Raw genomic sequence first — 20401 nt, forward strand, 5'->3', positions numbered from 1 at the left:
ACACCTTGTGGTTTTCCCAACTGGAAGTTAGGGCAGAGTGCAGATCATGCCGGTCAGGTGGCTCAGCAGCGAGCCTAAGTGGAGCACAAGCACGAGCCAATGGTGAAGCTGCTTGAGCCAGAGGAGAATGCGCTAAAAACCAAATAGACAAGGAGGCCGAAAAGGCCCGAATGGAGGCAGCAAAGCAGCGCTCTCAGCAGGAAGGGTGCTAGAGGATGCGGTTCAGGACTAAGTGGAGTCTGTGAAGCCCGCCAGACTTTCCTGCCATTATAGCCATGGGCATCGGTCGCACGCGTATGTAGATACCCACTTCTACAACGACACTAATACGGAAGACGGACAACGCAAGGCCAGACATATCAACAGCGGCTGCATATTCACATGAGTACCCCGCTAGCTCTCCGCTTGTGTGGCAGCCCAAATTTCCAGCTCCCCATTGGCCCAACCACGTTGAAGCGGCCACACTACAGCGACAAGGGGAGGTATCAGACCTCTCTGCCCTCCTCTCACGTCATGGCCTACTGATACCAGGACTGACAGTGTTTGATAATTAGCCTGAGACTCATATATCATGGAGATCTATGTTCCACAGTGCCACTGAAGATTTTTATATCTAAAATGCAGTGAAGAGCTTGATTTACTCACAAAGTGGCTTGGCGGTGAGTCTCTCCAGCCTTCTCTGAGAATTAGGGCTGTTCATAATAATCTAGAAGCGGGTCTTCAGCGTTTATGGCAAAGGCTACACAGGTATTATGGCTCATCTAAAGTAATTAAAGCTTCTATGTTCAAATGCCTACAGAGCTTTCCCAGAGTTGCTCCGAGAGACAGCTCTTTCAGGAGCTTGCAGATCTCCTTTTAGAACTCGGGAGCAATAAAAAATCGATGGATATCTGCCAGCCTCAGACTTTTCGACAGTCCAAGAGGAATAAACCCAAATGTGGAAAAGTTTCCTCATGCTTTGCAGTAGTCATGGATTAAACAAGGGCTCAAGTATAAGAAAGAACACAGAGGACACTATCAGCCTGGTTCTGCTGGAGGTTCCTTCCTGTTAAAAGGAGTTTTTTCTTCCCACTCTCGCCAAAGTGCTTGCTCACAGGGGGACATTGTTGGGTTTTTCTCTGTATTTCTTATTGTAGGGTCTACCTTATAATATAAAGCACCTCGAGGTGACTGTTGTTGTGATTTGGTGCTCTATAAATAAAATTGAATTGAATTGAATTGTCGTCAAGGAGCTTGACTCCTCCTCCAATTTGACATGCCAGAATCCACTCTTCACGTTGCAGACAGTGAACACTTTAGTCTTCGACAGATCAGGCAAAATGTCCTCAATGGTAGGCAATGGAAAATGGCTCCATTGTAGAGCTTTATTTGAGGGTTTTGGATCTTGCCCAGCAGTGGTACTTCACACTCTTTGTCAACCACTTGAAACTCCAACCAATAGTTTCTGATTTCTCGGGTTGTGTATCTTAACTTTGCACTTTTCCAACAGCTTTATCTTACTTTTGTTGGACATCCTCAACACTGTCTGTGTGTCCTTTAACTGTGTGTGCAGGCTTAGCATGTGAATTGCCATTACATTACAGTCCATCTAAAAATTTACAATCTCTTTGCCAATCAGCATGCCTGCAAAGAGTTTAGTGGCTCTCACTTTCTCTGTGTTTATTGTATTCTGTGTGTCTGCCTCTGTAACACAGAGGAGGTCCTCGTACTCATCACTCTCACATACTGTCACGCTGTTCTTCTCTTCTGCTCTGAATGGGCCTTGCATTTAACTGCAAAGTGGGTTTCTCTGCCACACTTTTTGAATTTTTTGTCTGTATGCCAGAAATTTTTCTTTCTTCTTTTCATGTGTTCTGCCCCAAAACTTTCAGTCCACTGTGTCGCCGATCTGTTTCTGGCACACAGCTCCCCACCCTGCATGTATGTCTTCCACTGCAGCTCCTGAAATGACTTTGCTGTGCTCCCGCAAAAGCTCTGCAGCTCTCCGGTGCTGTATGCACGCATCCAGCATCGTGTTTTTCTCACGTAGCATCCTCTCCCTCAAGCTCGGGTTGTTAAATCCACATAAAATCCTGTCACAATTCAGTGAGTCCCTTGATACTCCAGAATCGCAAGTTTTTGGTCAGCAGCTTCAACTCCGTCACATAACTGTCGATTGTCTCACTGCCGCCTTGGTTTCTCATGAAGAACCGATAACGCTCCCCAGTTTCATTAACTGTGGGATTGCAGTGATCATCAAACTCCTTAATAATGTCCTTAACTGTCCACTGATCTCTTGCCATGTCGATCATTAGCGTGTCTAGCAGCTCCCTGCCACTCCTACCGACGAGGTAACTGAACAGGCTTACTTTTTTCTGTTCGCCATCTGGGTCCCCGGTCAGCTCCACATAGAACATAAACTCTTCCCTCAAGGTCTTCCATGTCCTCGACAGGTTACTGGAGTCCAATACCAGCATCGGCAGTGCTTTAAGGCCCTCCATTCTTTGCAGCAGTGCTAACTCGATTAGCCACTAGTTGCTCACTGTACCGACAGTCTTCTCCGAGAGGTTCACTCTCCCCGCTCAGCTTGCTCCGCTACACTGCTGCCACCATGTTATATTCTGGTCTCATTTATGACAGACTCCAGAATATCTGTTTCCTACCCAATGGGGTAGTAAGATTTATTAACAAGTCACGTGACTCCAATTGACTCTGCTGCGATACACAACAACATACAGCACAACGTTCTGGCCCACACACTCATTTCCTTGTGTCACACTCTAAAACGTCCGTGTAGCAACACAGCCTACTGTGGAACACAACTCAGCCTGTTTACAATAATTCACATTATTACAAAACTCACAGCCGCTAATGGTCTCAGTGATGTTGGTTTTCTCTTTGGGAAAGTCAGCCTGGCTCCAAAACCAGACATCACCATTCCCAGATTCCCACATAGCAATATTGGTATGGCCTGGATCTGGTCCACACAATGTGCTTACACATGGCCCACATACCGTAAAAGAATGACAGCCCTTTGGTGCCACGGGCCATGTGTAAGTTGTGTGCAGCCATGGGCCAGTTGCAGACACACTGGTGGTCCTGTGCTGGCCCAGAACAGATTCAGCTCCAGCCCCAGATGTCAGCCTAATGTGTACCTTAATCAAGCCATGCAATAACAACATGTGCCAGAACATAATAGGGCAAAAGAAAGATGGACTTCGTGCTTTTCTATTCTCCCGGATTACTCAAAGTGCTCTATACAACATGCCACATTCACCCATTCATATACATTCACACTCTTGACATGCAGACTGAAGGAACTGAAGGATCAAAACAGTAACCTTCCGATCAGTAGGGAACCTGCTCTGTCTCCTGAGCTACAGCCACCCTGTAGGAAGCATGAGTAAACCCTCACTGGGTTTTGGATAAAGTGTACACTCACAAACCTGTCAAACCTGCATTTGAAAGGTTGGCTACCATAGCAATACAGTATAGCAACATGGCATTTAGGTCTTCTAACTAAAATAGGAAAATAGGAATATAAACAGGGCCATCATTGCCAGACCTGGTACACATCTGGTTGACATACACCCTGCCATGACACCAGTCAGTCAAAAGTGCCAGCTTGATGCCGGATCTGGACCAGACCTGTTTTCCATGAACCTGGGCCACACAAACCAAACCACAACTGAGCCATCTATAAACAGTGCCATCTACGCCAGGCCTGGCCCATATCTGGATGACATACCACTTACCATGCCACAGTAGTGGCCGAAATGGTCCAGCAGGAGCTTGACTCTGCAATAGATGAAGTGAACTTCTACACAAACTCTAAGGTAGTCCTTGGATACATTTTTGATGAAAAGAGACTTTTATGTGTATGTGCATAACCATAGACCCAGCAATGGCATTATGTGCCCACACAGCTAAACCCAGCTGTCCATGTCACACGAGCGTTGCCCTCTTAACACCTGTGTCATTCTACATAGCTCAGTGGACCCGCCTTCCTTAGTGACTCAGGCTGAGGCCAACTACAGAAAGAACACTTCGACCTTGTTAGCCCTGAAAATGATACTGAGCTGCGTCCAGTTTCTGTAAAGAGGACTGTACCAAAATCCATCCTGAGATGTGTGCAAATACTAAGTCATGTTTTGCTTGGGATCATACTACTAACTTTATTTATCGAGCTTTTCCAAGTGCCTGGTTATACTTTACTTGCTTTTGTCTGGCTGTAACTGATAGTTGGTTCAGCAGTTAATAATACCTGTTTTGATGGTTGAAGTGTACATATTTAAATGAGGATACAGAATTACAAATGACACGTAAAGTATTATATATAAGCTATTTTTAAAGTAAATAAACGAAAATAGCAGTTTATAGAATTTTATCATTGAATCAAGTTAAAAGAATATGTCTTTATTCAGTGTTCCTGGTCATCTGTTCTTTTATACCTTGTTTTGAATGTCTACTATACTCTGGGGCTCTCCTCAGCTCTTCCCAGGAGGGTGGCACAGATGCCCCTCCGGTGGTCCTCCTTGGGCTCTCGCACTCTGGGGCCTCTGGATGTCTGGGGCCTGGATCTCCTCCATGCCTGCTTCATGCCCTGGGGGACGGGGCTATGGCTCCCCACACCCTCTGGCAGATCGTTACATGTTCTACTGTTATTTACTGTTAGCAAGATTAATGTGACGATGCTGTGTTTATTATGTTGCTCTCTTTTCTTGCTTGTTTTCTCTTTTTTCTTTTTCCTCTGGAAAAATCCAGGAGATTTTTCTTTTTAAGTGCCCTTTCTCACTGTCCCCTCTCCCCTCTGTTTTTCTTTTCCTTCCTCTCTTTCTTTCTCTCTGTCCTATCCCACAGCCATGTCTGTCACGTCTGTAACAACTGAAAATAAAATAAAATAACAACAACAGGTCGATCAAATGGACCGTGACGATTCGTTTGGTAAAGTAAATCCGTTGGGTGTCTTTGTTGGTGTTCAGACAGACATTTAAAAAAATTTGAGCTATCGGGTTCTTAGACATTAACAATGGCACACACAAATGCAAGAGCAAATCATCTCTGAATAGTTTGTTAAACATAACAATGAGGTCTTGTATTGAAATGGTCTCCATAGCCACCAGGTCTGACCACTTTTGGGATGTAGTGGAATGCAAGATTGGTATCATGGTTGTGCAGAAAGCTAGCTCAACTCTTGACTCAATTAAGAATCACCAGAAATTGGGGAAGGAAACTATGTAACGTAATGATGGATTATTACACATGATCCAAAGAATGCATGCTGGCCACTACCTTTAGTGTGGCCTGATGAACACAATGGAGACAGGTGGGTGATTAAAAGATTAATGTCGAGCCTCTTGGAGTCTTCATTAATGTCAAGCCAGAGGTGGGGACTCAGAATGAGTCCCACCCACATGTGTTTTTGGGGGATGAAAAAATTATCATAAATAAATTTATGATTAATTTTGATAAATAAACCTTCCTTGTTTAAACATGTGTCATGGTGTGTTCTCCCTTTGCTTGTGATTGTTTGAAACTTCTAAAAATAAAGATAAATAAGATAAAAACACATAACAACAGACTCTTCTGATAGGTTGTATGCATGTGCTGTGTAATTGCTATGTAATTGATCAGTGGACAGGTACATTTATATAGAATATATTATAGCTTATATGTATAGTCTGTTTCTTATGTATGTTTTTGACTTGGGGTAAAATAAAACATAAGACATAAGGTTATTCTATTTGGTTTTTATTTTCCAGATGTTGAATCCAGATTCGTCATTTTCACAAAAGTGTCTTATCTTATCTGATATGTCTCTGCAAATGCATACACATATCAATATCATCGTCAGACAACAGTGACATTATTTTAATTTTTAAATAACTCAAACAGGATTTAAGAGGAGCAGTGGTGACTGGACACTGGGAAAACTACAGTGCACTTTATAAATGAACCTGTTGCTTTAATGAGACTTTGGGCAATTTGCAGTTCAAATAAATAGATATAATGATGCACATTAATTGGATTGGTACCCGTGTACCAATCTCCTCAGATGACTAAATATCAACCTCTCAAAATAAGAATATATTCAGGAAACTCGCCTAGGTTAACTAGTGATAGTCACAGACAGTTGATGGTTATTGTGAAAAGCAAATCATCTTTAAATAATCAATCCCAGGTGTTATGGGAAATGTTATGGGTAAATATGGCCACTGCTCCTTTTAAATCCTGTTTGGCATCTTTAACCCAGATCAGACAACAAACAAACTCCAGCAGCTTTGTGCTGAGGAAACGAGGTACATTTGCTTTTTTTGTGCCGAATATTGAGAAAAATAAAACATCAACACAAACTATCTGTGAACGTTCTCAGTTCAGAGATAGTTATGCACCTTCTGCAAAAGGAAACTGTAATTTAAACTTTCCACGGTTACAATGAGTGTGCAGTGTTGTCGCAGATGCTTCCTCCTCCTGCTAAGTCAAAAAACATATTAAATTAACAAAGACAGAACCAAGAAAAAAACAAAAACAAGAAAAGACAAAGACAGACTATGCTAAAACATTTGATGCTACAGCACTAGTCAAATATTACTGTGTTATATTTGTTTAAGGCATATTTCTTTGTTATGGAATAAAATAAATTCTAAAATCATCATGAACAATAGGAGTGGAGATCTCTAGAATAACAATGAGGAAAAGGTTTTCCAGATAGTTAATTCTTGCGGTCTTGTGAGCATCGATGTAGTGACCTGTATTTAATTGCTGTTTCTGCAGTTACCTCATAGATGGGAATATTACCAGGCAAACTTGAGAAAGTTTTAAATATTTTATTGGTCAAGAGTAATAAGAATGGCGAACTGTGTTTAGATTATGTCACAAAATGTCAATGTTGAAATCTACAGTGTTTATTTCCTGGTTAGTCCGTAGTGGCTCCTGAAAAGCAAGTCTACCACAGGGTCACCAATTTGACTGAGAGCACAAAGCTCACCAGAACCGAGAAGAACACCTGACTCCGTCAGAGGTAGTAAAAGTACAGACATTCTCCACTTAAGCGGAAGAAGAGATATTTTTGTTAAAAACATACTCCAGTAAAGGTACTGATTTAGTATCTTTACTCAAAAGTGAAATAGTATAGTCCTTGAAGTGTAACTACTCAAAGTACGTAATCGTTCTCCATCTCTGACAGAAGTTAGCTCTCATTCTTTCCTCTCCCTGGAAATACAGCAGCTGGACCTTTATCTAGCAACACACTGTGCAACAAATTACACAGGAACTAGAGGTGGGCAGATTGATCCACATATAGACAGTATCGATACCAACACTGGTATCAGTATCAGACTGATGCTAATGCAATTGGATTGATACTTTTTTTCTATCCTCTGTTTTCAGTATGAATCCCACTGAACTGTGTTAAATACATTTTTAGTATATTTTTAAAAATATTTTTTAATGAAAAAATATAGCTCAAATTAGCACAAATGTAGCACAAACTACTCTATAGCACATTTAAACAACCGAAGCTGACCCAAAGTCTTTTAAAGACATGCAAATTTACATTAAAGGTGTCTAAAAAACACAGTATCAATTTATAAGAAAAGCTGAAAGGTATTATTTTACTGTGTTAGCGAATTATTGTGAATAGTAAAAATCACAACACTGCCGTTTGGTGTTCTTTAAAATATCTTCAGAATTGGCAAATGTAAGCTGATTTAGCTCATCAATCATGACACACTGCTCTGACTGTTGTGATATTTTGATACCATGGTAGCATTTACAGGATATTGTTTTGTAGTGATATTATACAGAAAAGAGTTACTCAATAAGGCCCATTTACTAGTTGTTTTTCTCTTTCTCTCTGACCCAAGAATTGATGTGTAAGACTCACAGGCTGATACCCCAAGGTCGAAAATACCACAGAGACGAGACCACTTCCTTATTCCCATCCTCCCTTCCTTATCTTTTAGAAAAGAGCTTGTTAAAAAGCCAGGTGGTTTGTTTCAGAATTCACTAATGAAAGAACTCTGTATTCTATGTCTAGGAGTGTATTTTGCTGGGATGATCATAAATTGTAACTGAAGAGATAAACTACACAAAGGATACTTCTTTGCTCACAAGGCAGGAAGACGTTTCCTTATTTGGTCTGTACCGGTTTGAACTGAGAACCTGCTGACACACGAACCTTTTTTTCCTCTATATAAGCTGTTTTGTACTGAATAAACCTTTGAGTTGGTTTGGGAAGGCAACCTGAAGCAGTCTGTGTTTCCTTGTTCTCCCAAGCTACTCCCGGCGCTGTAACTAACCCAGCTGAACGGCATACTTGAGCGTTACTTTGAATAATTAGGAATCTTATAAGGAAAGGACAAAACTCTGCTTATCGGTGCTCACGCCTTGGAGGGAAACCGGGACGGAGATTTTCTCTTCACTGACCTACACAAGCTCCCTTTATAGGTTAAAACAATCGGTATCACTAAATTAAGGAAAGTATTGGTATTGGCAATACTTTCCTTAATTTACTTTGTACCGGACTGATACCAAAATTTGTAGTATCACACAGCACTAACAGGAACAGTTTGTGTGTTTGTTGATGTTTTTTGAGCTGACAGAAATGTTGTAGAAACGTTATGTCACTGCTCCAGAAATGACCAAATGACGTGTTTTCTCTTGCAAATACCAGCTGTACATTTTGGGCATCTACTAAAATAAAAATAAAAGAATCCTAACATCAGATCCGTTTTTTTTAAATTCAATAGGTAGCATGAGTTGTGTACACATGTGTAATGTATTTATTATCGTTTAGTGTTTTAGTCATGTAGTAGGCTAACTATGAGTGTTTAACTGTATTTAGCTAATTAGACAGATCATATAAATCTCTGGATGTTTACAATGGCCATGAATACTAAAGGCAGGCAGTCTTCTCTGCAACCTTTTGCAACTGTTTCACGTTGATGATCTTTTTCTAGCCAGTCATTTGTGCTGAAAAATACAAATGTTAATTGAAAAAAATGCACAGTAAAATTACGAGGGGCAGTAAAAACACTGAACACAAAAGGCAAGTACGGACTTGCGTAATCAACTATTGTCGACACACTTGTGCCACACACTCCACCAGGCGTCATCTATCCATCACTGTTAGTAAAGCGCTTAAAAACAAACGAACAAACAGCTCTTATTATAATCTACCGGGTCACGCCCTCAGTTAGGACCACTCCTAAGCAAAGTGGAAGGATCAAAAACCGAAATGTGCATGCAACACCAGCCTCCCTCCGCGGGAGGCGCTATAAAAAACAAAGCAAACGTTGTCGCCACGTGATAGGAAAGACCTAAAGCTTTTGTTCCGGGCTGCTTGGTGTAGCGGTGTACGCTCTGGGACGTTTTGCTGTGAGTTTCGAGACGTGATAAGGTTCCTTTTTGTTCGCTGAGATGGTGAAGTTGTCCGCGGAACTTATTGAGCAGGCTGCTCAATATACAAATCCCGTGAGAGACAGAGAGTTGGACTTACGAGGTGAGAAACTGTCCTTATTACAGCATTCACAGAAAGGCCTGTGCTCATTAGCTTACGCACATTTTACGCGGGCCTTAACGTGAGCCTGATTCAAAAACGTAACCGGGTAGTGTTCAGTTTCATGCGAACTGCTGCAAAGATAATGCTGGCGTATGTCTAGACACAGCAAGGCTGATTTCACCATAATATGCTGCATATTAAAAGGTACGTTGAGTCATTCCATCTGAAATCTTAGAGCAAATAAAAACCCTTAACATCTTCTGCTCAGCCAACTCGGATTTACCTGAAAATTGTATGTTTTAAAACGTTTGTAATAATTGCGATTACATTTTGTTTCCATATATGAAGACTTTCTGTAAGTTTTGTTTCATTTTAGGTGAATTGAAATCTGAGAATATGTTTGAACATAAATATCTCTGAAGATAAACTTTTTGTGTTTTCTCACCAAAAAGGCTAGTATGGACTACAAATCCCATCATAACAGACAAAAAACATTAATTATTAAAAACATTCCTGATTATATTTGAATAATATCTGTTAATTCAGGTTACATCATTACCAAGCTGCATTCTGATAGCAAGCCAATGTTTGCATTCATAGAAAGAGAAAACCCACAGTAAAATAACTGGATATGCAAAATGATTGTTGTCAGAGCTGACATAGTTATCTGCACACATTATGTGTGTGTTAGTGAGGAGACGTGATGACTTCCTGCTATTAATCGCATTATATGCATAATCTCACAATGAGTTAAAAAGTTGTGTATTGTATTTTAGTAGTATCAGGATGTTTTGTTTACACACAAGGTTTTCTTGTTTTATTTATTTATTTTTTACATATGCTTTTTAACAGCAGTTGAAGTACTTTAATTTCAACTTAACCATGAATCTGATCTATTAAAATCAAATAGTTATTTGAAAAGTACAGGGCATTGATGTTTTGTCTAGTTTGTTTTAGAAACACAAGTTACCCTCAGTTCAATGAAACGATTATAACATTACAAACAAAACATGTTAGTTCAAGAGATGTTCCTGTATTATTAAAATACGACAAATTAACATCCAAAAAACGAATAAATTGCGACTGAAAGGTGTGGTGCCTTGTCTTGTGCATTGTGAGTAATGCACATTATTCTACAATTCATGGCAACCATTTTAATAAAAGTTAAAATCTAAAATAAAATAATTCATCCATCTGCTTATCTGAAATCAGGTCGCGGGGCCTAAGCAGTGAAGCCCAGACCTCTCTGTTGCAAATCGCTCTCTCTAGCTTATCCAGGGAAAACACTGAGGCGTTTCCAGGCCAGCCAAGAAAGCCACCATGTCCTGGATCTACCCTGGGGCCTCCTCCCAGTAGGACATGCCCAGCCAGAACACCTTACCCAGGAGGCAACAGGCTCAATGGCTCCTTTTGATGTAGCAGCTCTACTTTAAGCCCCTCCCAAATGACCGAACTCCTCATACTATGCTGAGAGAGAGCTGATGCACCCTTTGGAGAAGGTTATTGGCTAATTACAGGCCAATAATGTGCCTTTAGCATGGAAACTCCTGTCATGCATCATAGCAGGCAAGATGAGCAGGCTCAAAACATGAGTAAGGTCCTGAAGGGAACTGACAGAAACACCACAGGGGAAAAAGATCGGCTACTGGTAGAGCATCGAGCCTTATGCCAGGAGTGAGAGTGACATCAGGTCACTCAGAATGTCAATTTGAACAGAGATGTGTAGTCAGATGGTACCAAAGAGAGGGAAGATGCTATCTGTATTTTAATTATTTTCTTTTTTTGTTTTCGCCCAGGTTATAAAATCCCAGTGCTTGAAAATCTTGGAGCTACTCTGGATCAGTTTGACACTATAGATTTCTCTGATAATGAAGTCAGAAAACTGGACGGCTTCCCTTTGCTCAAAAGACTGAAAACCTTGCTAATGAACAACAACAGGATTTGGTAAGTTAGAGGTGTGTGTGTGTGTGTGTGTGTGTGTGTGTGTGTGTGTGATTGTTTTGCGACCACTGTTGTCTTCACCCTCTTTTCTCAAGCTTCTTGTGTTCCTTCTTATTGATGTTGATGTGATTACACTCTGAGGAGTCGGCTGTGAAACACGTAGATGATACCCTGGTTGGATTATAAGGTGCTCAAAGGAGGAGATATTGACATAAAGACAAGAAAACTCCTTACCATCTCAAATCCAGCACTCTGCAAAAATATGCTAGCCGAAAGATGGCTGAAGCCTGAGTGTCAGAACCACTATCCAGGGCGAATCAACAAAGCTCCTTGTGTAACCCGAGGAAGGACAGGCTCCTGCATGCCATGTACCATTGCTACTGGGAAATCCTACTAGTGGCTAGACAAAGGTGGGGTGAAACACAGTATGAAGGCACTAATCATGGGAGTACAGGAACATGCTCTAAGCATAAGACTGACTGAGGCATTCACCACGTCAGGAAAGACCTCGGGTGCAGGCTGTGTAGAGATTCCCCTGACGTAATCCAAGGGCATAAGTGGAACACCATAACCAAATACGCAAAAACGCTGCAGCGAGGCTTTTGACAAAATCCTGCAAGTACTCACATGTGACACCGTTGTTATCTCAGTTACACTGGCTTCCTGTTAAATTTAGGGTCAATTTTAAGATCCTGGTCTTGACCTACAGAGCTGTGCACGGACTGGCACCAGCCTACATCTCTGATCTGCTACAGCCTGATGTCCCCAGCAGGTCTTTGAAGTCGTCTGATCAGGGCTTACTTGCTTTAAAAATACTAAGAGGAGGACTAAGGGTGGTAGAGCTTTTGCCACTGTGGCCCCGAGACTGTGGACTCTCCCCACCAAACATTAAGAACTGTGGACTCAGTCGCTGTTTTTAAAAAAACAACTCAAAACTCACCTTTTTAAAACTGCTTTTGGTTAATTTTTTGCCTGTTTTATTTTCTCTTTTTAAATCTTTTTATGACTTGTAATCTTATGTGCAGCACTTTGTGATTCCGTCTTGAAAGGTGCTATATAAATAAATGTATTTATTTATTTTTATTTATACCTGGGATAGCACTCGGCCATGGCGACTAACCTATTGGAGTGTGAATCTTTGTGGATAGAAAAAAGTAGTCAAAAGTATTGCAGCGGCTGCAAACAGTCAGCCAAACAATCAGCTGCAAATTATGCCGGGCGACAGTCATAGCAAAGAGACGAAGCACTTTTTGAGTATGGGTAAAGGTGAAAACTGCGCTTCCTCCACTTGACTCATTAATGCCGAATTCTCTGGCAGCTGCTCTGTTCCCATGTTGTTCCAGTATATTAATGATTATCTCAGTTGTTCTCCTGACTGAAGTTTGGTCCGTTTACAGCATCCTGCCATGCGACTGCATTTGTTCCTAACTAGGACTGGGCGATATGACCCAAAATTCATATCTCGATATTCTTATTATTATAAATTATCAGCATTTTTTATAATAATGCTCTATAAATAAAATGTTCTTTTTGTGCATAACAAAAAGCTCACAATTGTGCAGTCAAAATGTAAACTAACAGACGCTGAGCACAATAACAAAGACAGATTTCGCAGCTCCTCTGTTCCCAAGTTCTACTGCGTGACTGACAGCCTTGAGTTTGAAATCCTCTTTGTAACCGTGTCTCTGAACAGGTGCCATTTGTGGTCCTTATACACACACAGTACGGTAATATTACGTTGAAGCACAGTACGTATCACTCCGAGGCTCCTCGGTAGCCGTAATGCTCCAACAATCCATCAAGCGGTGCGGCTTCGTAGCTCAGCAAAGTCATATTAAAACATTTTTGACAGAGTTTTTTTTTTTTTTTTTTTAGCGCGGTGTACCACATAAAATTGGTTCGAGGTCAGTAAGCACAACCGGAATTCATACATAAGGCACAGTGTCGATTTTTGAGAAAATTAAAGGATTCTAAGTGAGCCTTATAGTGTGTAAAATACGTTATACAGAAGAAAAGAATATATCGTTACCGCACATGCTTTAAATTATACCGTGATATGGATTTTAGGCAATATCGCCCAGCCCTAAGCTGAAGACAGATGAGGAACACAAGGAGGAAACGTCATGAACAACCTGGCCCCTGCATAGGATGTACCACTGACAGAGGAAGTGGCTACCAGTGGCCACAAAAAAGGCTGGCTTGAAGGACAGCACAGAGGCTCTGATCATCATAGCACATGAACAGTCCCAAAGCACCAGATCCACAGAGGCAGGAGAGGACCACAGCAGAGATAGGATCCAAGTTGTAGAGTAGGCAAAGGTGCCCCAGAGGCTGTCCAGCAGACAGTAGCCGGATGCAAAATGCAAGCTGGGGCAGTATATACTGACAGGCACAAGCAAGTGGCTGGGATGGTATACTGGAACATCTGAGTCTCCAGGGAAACTCAACCAAAGGTGTTTGGTTGCCTGGCAACATCAGGAAGAAGGAACACAAGATGATCGAGAAGTACCAAGGGCTGAAGATGTATACAGACATGTGACTATATGTGCCTGTGTGAATATACCAAATCCAAAGTTTAAAAATGGTGTATAAATGCAGTGTGCCATTCTCTCAACTCTGTTCTATCTGCTGAAGCTGTAAGAAGTGTGGAAAGTCTTTGGTATTTAACTTTCATACACAAAAGCTGCCTTTGCTAACATTGGTGTGCTGGTAACCTTATGACATGTTCCTTGCAGTCGGATAGGTGAGAACTTGGAGCAATCTCTGCCCAGTCTCACAGAGCTGATCCTCACAAGCAACAACATTCAGGAGCTGGTGAGTGCATCTCAGGAACAATGGGACCGGGGGTTCTTTGCTTTCTTTACTGCCCTCTCAGAATTCCTGTCTTTGACTAATAAGAGAATCATTTAGATGAATTGCACACAAATAAACGGATTTAACTATATACATTTCTGCCATCGTCATCAAAAAAAAAACTGAGTAAGATGAGCTAAATAATTGAATGTTTATTTGAATTGCATTTTTATTTTAATGTATTATTTTAGTATATTTAGCTGCACAAATTAACTTTACAGATGGAAATGTCCCGTTAATCTCTTTGGAAGCTTAGCCTCTCATTTTAACATTGTTCTTCTCCTGCAGGGTGATCTGGACCCACTGGCCTCAGTGAAGACATTGACCCTTCTCAGGTCTGAATAAACAAACACATTCTGATTGTTGAACGGTGTTCTTCACCACAAGTCTTTCATATGTGTTTCAACAATTCCTGACATTCCAGCTTGTTGAGAAATCCAGTGACAAACAAGAAGCATTACAGGCTCTATGTCATCAACAAAATCCCACAGATCAGAGTACTAGACTTTCAGAAGGTAAAGCTCAAGGTAAGTCATGACAAGTTAAAAATCTCATTTAAACATAATTATTGTGCAATAGTGTCCTCAATGGAACTGTACAGTGTTTGCAGCCACGACTAACACCATGCCTGCAGTTTATATAAGAAAGAAATTAGAATAACGTTATGGACTTTACAATGGGTTTCTGCAGGTACCTCCTTTACTCCCTGCTCTGGGGTTCTGACCTGAGCTGATGCGAAAATGTGATATGAACAGTGTTGGGCAAGTTACTTTGTTACTTCTTCAAAAAAGTAACTGAGTTACAAGATTCTAAAAGTAATTAATTACTTGAAAAGTAACTATTGCGTTAGTTTAAAAGAAAAAAAAAAAAGTTTAACGGTCTGGGGTCCAGGGTATAATTGACCATTTTTCAATACTTCTGATGTTTCCTCCACATTTCACCTTTAAAAACTGTTTCCTTTGCCTTGTTTGGTCTCATTCTTTTCAGCACAACCTCACGTGTCTGAATTTACAGTTATGTTTTCATTTTGATGTACTGTATTAACACAATTGATCTAAAATCAGACAGAAAACATAAAATCAGAGTAGAAAGTTATGTTTTACTGTAACAACCACAAACATGTTTAATGAATCATATTTCATAACTTTAAATGCAAATATAAATTGTCAATTTTAAGATCATACGCAGAAGTTTTGCAAACAACAAAGTTATTTGCAGCCATTTACCTTTTTTTTTTTTTTTTTTTTTAAAATAACCATTTCAAACTATTTACGTAACAATCAGCTGCTCTGCATTCAGTAAGATGCCACACAAATTATTTGTGCCACTCAAAAAATTTCTGTCCACTATAAAGGAGAAGATCACAGCCTGATACCTGCAGACAGCAGTCACCTCATTGTTCTGACACAAAACTATCCACAACTCTACACACTAACTACACACTCCAAACGCGTGCACGCTCTCGCCTTCTCTCGCCATCACTCCTGAAACGTCCCCCTCTTCCTAAACAACCAGATGTCATGTTGCCAGATCATTTTTAATTGGTAGACGTGGTGCATTTCCCCACCAACATGAAAGGGCTGTTTTTTGTTTGTTCGTTTGGATTTTATTTATTTATTTATTTTTTGTTCATAAGCAGAGAGTGCTCGCTGCGCTGTCCTTAGACAGTAAAAGGGACGAAAGTATTCAGGAAAAAAAACATGTATTGTTTATCATGACTCTAGTTTTGCGTGGCCTATCAACACAAAGACGGGTATATATCACCTTGTTGCTTTGTCATCTTGAAGTGGTCATGTGATAGGCTTACCACGACTACTTTATTCTTCCTCAGCCAAACAGCAGCACTCATGCGATTGTTTTGCCCCCTGAGCTCCAGGTGTTTTGCCAAAAAGTGATCGTCGGGCAGAAAGTGATTGTCGTCCGCGGGAGCGTGCAGCTGCTTAAAGCTGTAGCGCCCAGATTACTTACAGCTACTTCCGTGTAACTGATATAAGATGCTGTAAGCTGAAGAGGGCTTCAACCGTCTGTTTGTTGAAGAATAGTAACACAACCGCACCGCATTTTCTTGTTAACGGTAACGGCGTTGTAACGATAGAAATAGTAATTAGTTTACTCGTTACTGAAAAAAGTAACGCCGTTACTTGTAACACCGTTATTCTCATCACTACATTTGAACAGATTGCATGCTACCGATTGTCCAGTCAATGGCATCTCTCCATGAGTCATGAAAGTGATTCCTTCACAAAAATCACAACACAATGCTTTGCTAAAATGACCCCACCCACATGAAGTGTTACTAAGTTGTAATTGAAAATGGCCAAAACTGACTCGAGTTGGGGCAAGATGAGCCGAGTTGGTACTGGTGGAAAGGAGGCTTAGGAGGGAGGGCTTCTTGTAGCTGATTTTCACAACAAGGATGACATGACGAATTGGTCGTTCTCAGGAGCTTGGTGAATTCCAGAGTGTAGACTGATGATAGGATGGCTCCTGTGCAAAAAGTTTGATTGTGAAATTTCCTCCATACTAAATGTTTCAGAGTCAGCTGTTAGTGGTATAATAACGTGGAAGTGATTGGGAAGAACAGCAACTCGGCCACAAATAAAAACAATCCAAAAGACAAATCGGGCACGGAGGTAGGCAACTCTCTGTAAAGTCAGTGGCTACAAATTTTATGTATCTCAACAACAGTGCAGTCGAGGGCTTCACAGAATGGGTTTGCATGGCTAAGCAGCTGCATCCAAGCCTTACTTTACCAAAGTGTCTCTTCACCACGCCACCACTGGACTCTAGAGCAGTAAAGACATGTTCTTAGACAAATCATGCTTCTCTGTTTGGGTTTGGCGGTTGCAACGAGAATGTTCAAACTTACTGCACTGCGTAAAGTTTGAACATTATGGTGTGGGGTTGTTTTTCCTGAGGTGGGCACAGCCCATTAGTCCAGGGAAAAGAAATCGTAACCCTTCAGTATACCAAGACATTTTGGACAACTTGATGCTCCCAACTTTGTGGAAACAGTGTGGACATGGCATCTTCCTGTTCTAATATTACTGTACAATATAAAGACATGCTTGAGCGAGTTTGGTGCATAACGTTACCGTTCTATATTCAAATATAGTAAGGGAATGTGGCACCTCCAGATAATTACAAAGCAGCCTCTGTGTATTTTTAAGAGTCATTATAAGTTTGAGAGTGTTCAGTTTGTGTGAGCTTCAGTTACATACTAGTTTATATATTCTTCCAAGCACAATATAAATTTTCTGTTAAATATGTACAAAAATCACCAACTTTAATACTTTAAAGTATTTGATATATAAAGCTAAAATTTCACAACAATCATTCTGTGTCCAAACTTTTGAGCATAAGATTTTTAGGCGAATCAGAACATTTGTGATGGATGACCTGGCAGTGACGGTTCAGTCTCCCGTTGAGTGCTTTTTTTTTTTTTGTCCTTTTAAATTTCAGAATAACTAAGTCCACACTTTATCATGTAACTTTTTCATAATGCTCATCTTCTACCATAATTAACTTGTAAATTATTAGAGGTATTTTAAAACCTTCTTATTCACTAAAGTAGTAATAGTTTGTAAATATGTTGGGTAAATAAGGTTTTGACTTTCATTGTTTGATATTGCTGCAGGAACGGCAGGAAGCGGAGAAAATGTTCAAAGGCAAACTGGGTGCTCAACTTGCAAAGGATATTGGCAGGCGAACAAAAACGTAAGATGAAGTATCTTGACAGCACTTCCTCACCATCACTGGATCCTAGCTGAAAAAACAGATTTTGTACTGCATAGAAATAAGGAATGCACACTATTGCTGTGTGTTAAAGAGTGAACATCTTTGTTCTATATTGAAACATCCCTACAAGTGGAAAAGGTCTCAATGTAGTGTGTCCCTTTCAGATTTACTCCTGGAGTGGCAGTACAGCTGGAGAAGAGGATGGGGCCCTCTCAAGCTGATGTGGAAGCCATCAAGGTTCAGTTTTTACAGTCGCCTCAATTGTAAAGAAGCAGGATTTTACCACTGTGTTCACATGAGAATCAAACTTTAGAGAAGGGTCCACTTTTACTCCTAAAGTAGTGATCATCAATTCCTCATATGGGGCCAGAGAAGAAAGGATGCTGTCCTGTTCTCATTAATAATGAATAATAATACAATAGTGCATATACAGAGTGGAATGGTGCAATACAGAAGTACTGGAAGTTAGAGGAGAGTGTCATGTAGTCCAAGACGTGTATGGAGGAGGGCAGCATGGTGTTGAGGAGCACTCAAGCGCTCCGCACAATCCTCTGCTCTGTGTTCAGACGTGTGGCAGTTTCCATACCAGACTGATGCAGCTGGTTAGGACGCTACAGGTGCCTCTGTAGGTGTTAAGGGGGAGGCGCACCTCATCAGTCATCTCAGGAAGTCAAGCCGCTGCTGGGCTCTTTTTGTCACCGATTTGTTGTTGCAGCCTGACTAGTAATGTAAATGCTGCATTATTTGCACTGTAACAATTCACTAATAGAAGGGAAATGAAAACATAGCAATGTTTTGTTTTTGTTAAGGTTTCTAAGCTGAACCTTAAAATGTGCATGGAGCGATGGACACAGTATGTCAATGAGATCTTAGAGGTTATGCAGGCATGCATGACTCTTTTTTTTTTTTTTTGGGAGGGGGGGGTGTATTTATATAATAGAGATTTCGTTTTCAGCTGCCTAGCTTCATGTTTCTCTGAGCCACTATCACTCGAGTTAATTGCATGTGTTAACCAGCATTTTTGCCGGGTATGTTGCACTTGATTTGTGGAGGGCTTTCTACCTGCTATAATGCTTACTGCTTAATGTTTGGTGGCTCAGACAGAAGAGCAGAACTGCTTCTCTGCAGACAGGAGACATGCTGGAAAGTTTATTCCTCACTTCCAGCAAAAAGGGAGAAGACCGTGTCTGTATACCAGCAAGAAATCACATTTACCTGCTGCTTCTTGTCCTATAGTAGCTGGGGACGCTACTATGGGTTTATAAAATAATCAAAACAAATGATGTACTAAAATAAATTTGGTGAAGAGCATTCAGGGCTAGTGATAACAGAATGTGTTCAGAGTATAGTAGCTAAGTGTTCCATCTTTGCTTGTATTTCAGAATGCCATTGCTAATGCTTCATCATTGGCAGAGGTAGAGAGATTAAAAGGGATGCTCCAGGCCGGTCAGATTCCTGGTCGTGATCTCAAACAAGGTCAGTACGAACTAAAACTTATAAGAATTCAATTCTTGAGAAAATGGTGGGGAAATGTGCACTGGGGCAGTGGTATTGGAAGCCACTCACACAGGCGCTGTATAATGGAAAAACACCAGACCCCAAAATTAATTCTGCTAAGTAGCATTATGTCTAAAAAGTATAGCCATCTTTTGTGTTTTATAGATTTGTTAACACACTTTTTAATAGTTTGTTTTAAAGAAACAAAAACTAAAGACAAATGTTGTTTAAAATGTCTATTAACAAAAGATTCATGAAGTTTGATTGGTATAACGTCATGGTATTTGGTGATTTATATGTATGAATGGATATATTCATGTATAAAATTAGGTTCAGTTGTGGTAGAAGAGGAGGAGGAAGAAGAGGAAGAGGTTGGCCCTGCACAAACGGAGGCGCACATGGGTGGCACTTCTGAAGAGGAAATCATGAACATGGATCAAGGAGAGGATGATAAAAATATGGAGACAGGGTCACATGTTAATGGATCCTGAGTTTGCTGAAAACATTTTTTTCCTTAGAGTTCTTGTGTTGGATATGTTTACCATGGCTGTGTGTGTTTGTTTGTTTTTTTTAAATTGTATAAAATGACTTTCATTAAAGTGATTTCTTCTGATTTGAATTGGAATATTTTTTGTTTGTCTGTTTTATCATTAAAGAAATCCCCATGTTTACAGACCTTTAAGGTCTTTTATGTGTTGTATATATCCAATACCAATGTTTACACTGTACCACACACAAAAGGGGACAAAGATTCAGTACCACTGTTGATTCATACAGTGCGTCCGGAAAGTATTCACAGCACTCCACTTGTTCCACATTTCATTGTGTAACAGTCTTATTCCAAAATTGGTTATTCAATTTTCATCTCAAAATTTTACACACAAAGTGACA

The 20401-nt window shown here is 40.5% G+C and overlaps 1 protein-coding gene across 1 annotated transcript; it reads left to right on the forward strand.

Moving 5' to 3' along the window:
- The first annotated feature begins 9293 nt into the window (after window positions 1-9293).
- On the forward strand, window positions 9294-20186 carry snrpa1 (small nuclear ribonucleoprotein polypeptide A'). The gene is made up of 9 exons (XM_085278799.1): window positions 9294-9481; window positions 11278-11425; window positions 14158-14236; window positions 14564-14610; window positions 14700-14802; window positions 17913-17992; window positions 18178-18250; window positions 19396-19489; window positions 19841-20186. The coding sequence occupies exons 1-9, from the start codon at window positions 9400-9402 to the stop codon at window positions 19999-20001; spliced, it is 867 nt and encodes a 288-aa protein (XP_085134925.1). The 5' UTR covers window positions 9294-9399; the 3' UTR covers window positions 20002-20186.
- The last annotated feature ends 215 nt before the right edge of the window (window positions 20187-20401 follow it).

The sequence above is a fragment of the Mchenga conophoros genome, linkage group LG1 (assembly GCF_057382185.1).
Source record: "Mchenga conophoros isolate Kocher_MC1m ecotype Shallow Benthic linkage group LG1, M_conophoros_male_GT1.1, whole genome shotgun sequence".
In the NCBI taxonomy this organism is placed as follows: domain Eukaryota; kingdom Metazoa; phylum Chordata; class Actinopteri; order Cichliformes; family Cichlidae; genus Mchenga; species Mchenga conophoros.

Bases quoted from the DNA above. Each gene is read 5' to 3' on its own strand.
- snrpa1 (XM_085278799.1), top strand. From the start codon at position 9,400: ATGGTGAAGTTGTCCGCGGAACTTATTGAGCAGGCTGCTCAATATACA. The intron at 9,482-11,277 runs GTGAGAAACTGT...GTTTTCGCCCAG, and splicing joins CAGAGAGTTGGACTTACGAG to GTTATAAAATCCCAGTGCTT. The intron at 19,490-19,840 runs GTCAGTACGAAC...GTATAAAATTAG, and splicing joins TGGTCGTGATCTCAAACAAG to GTTCAGTTGTGGTAGAAGAG.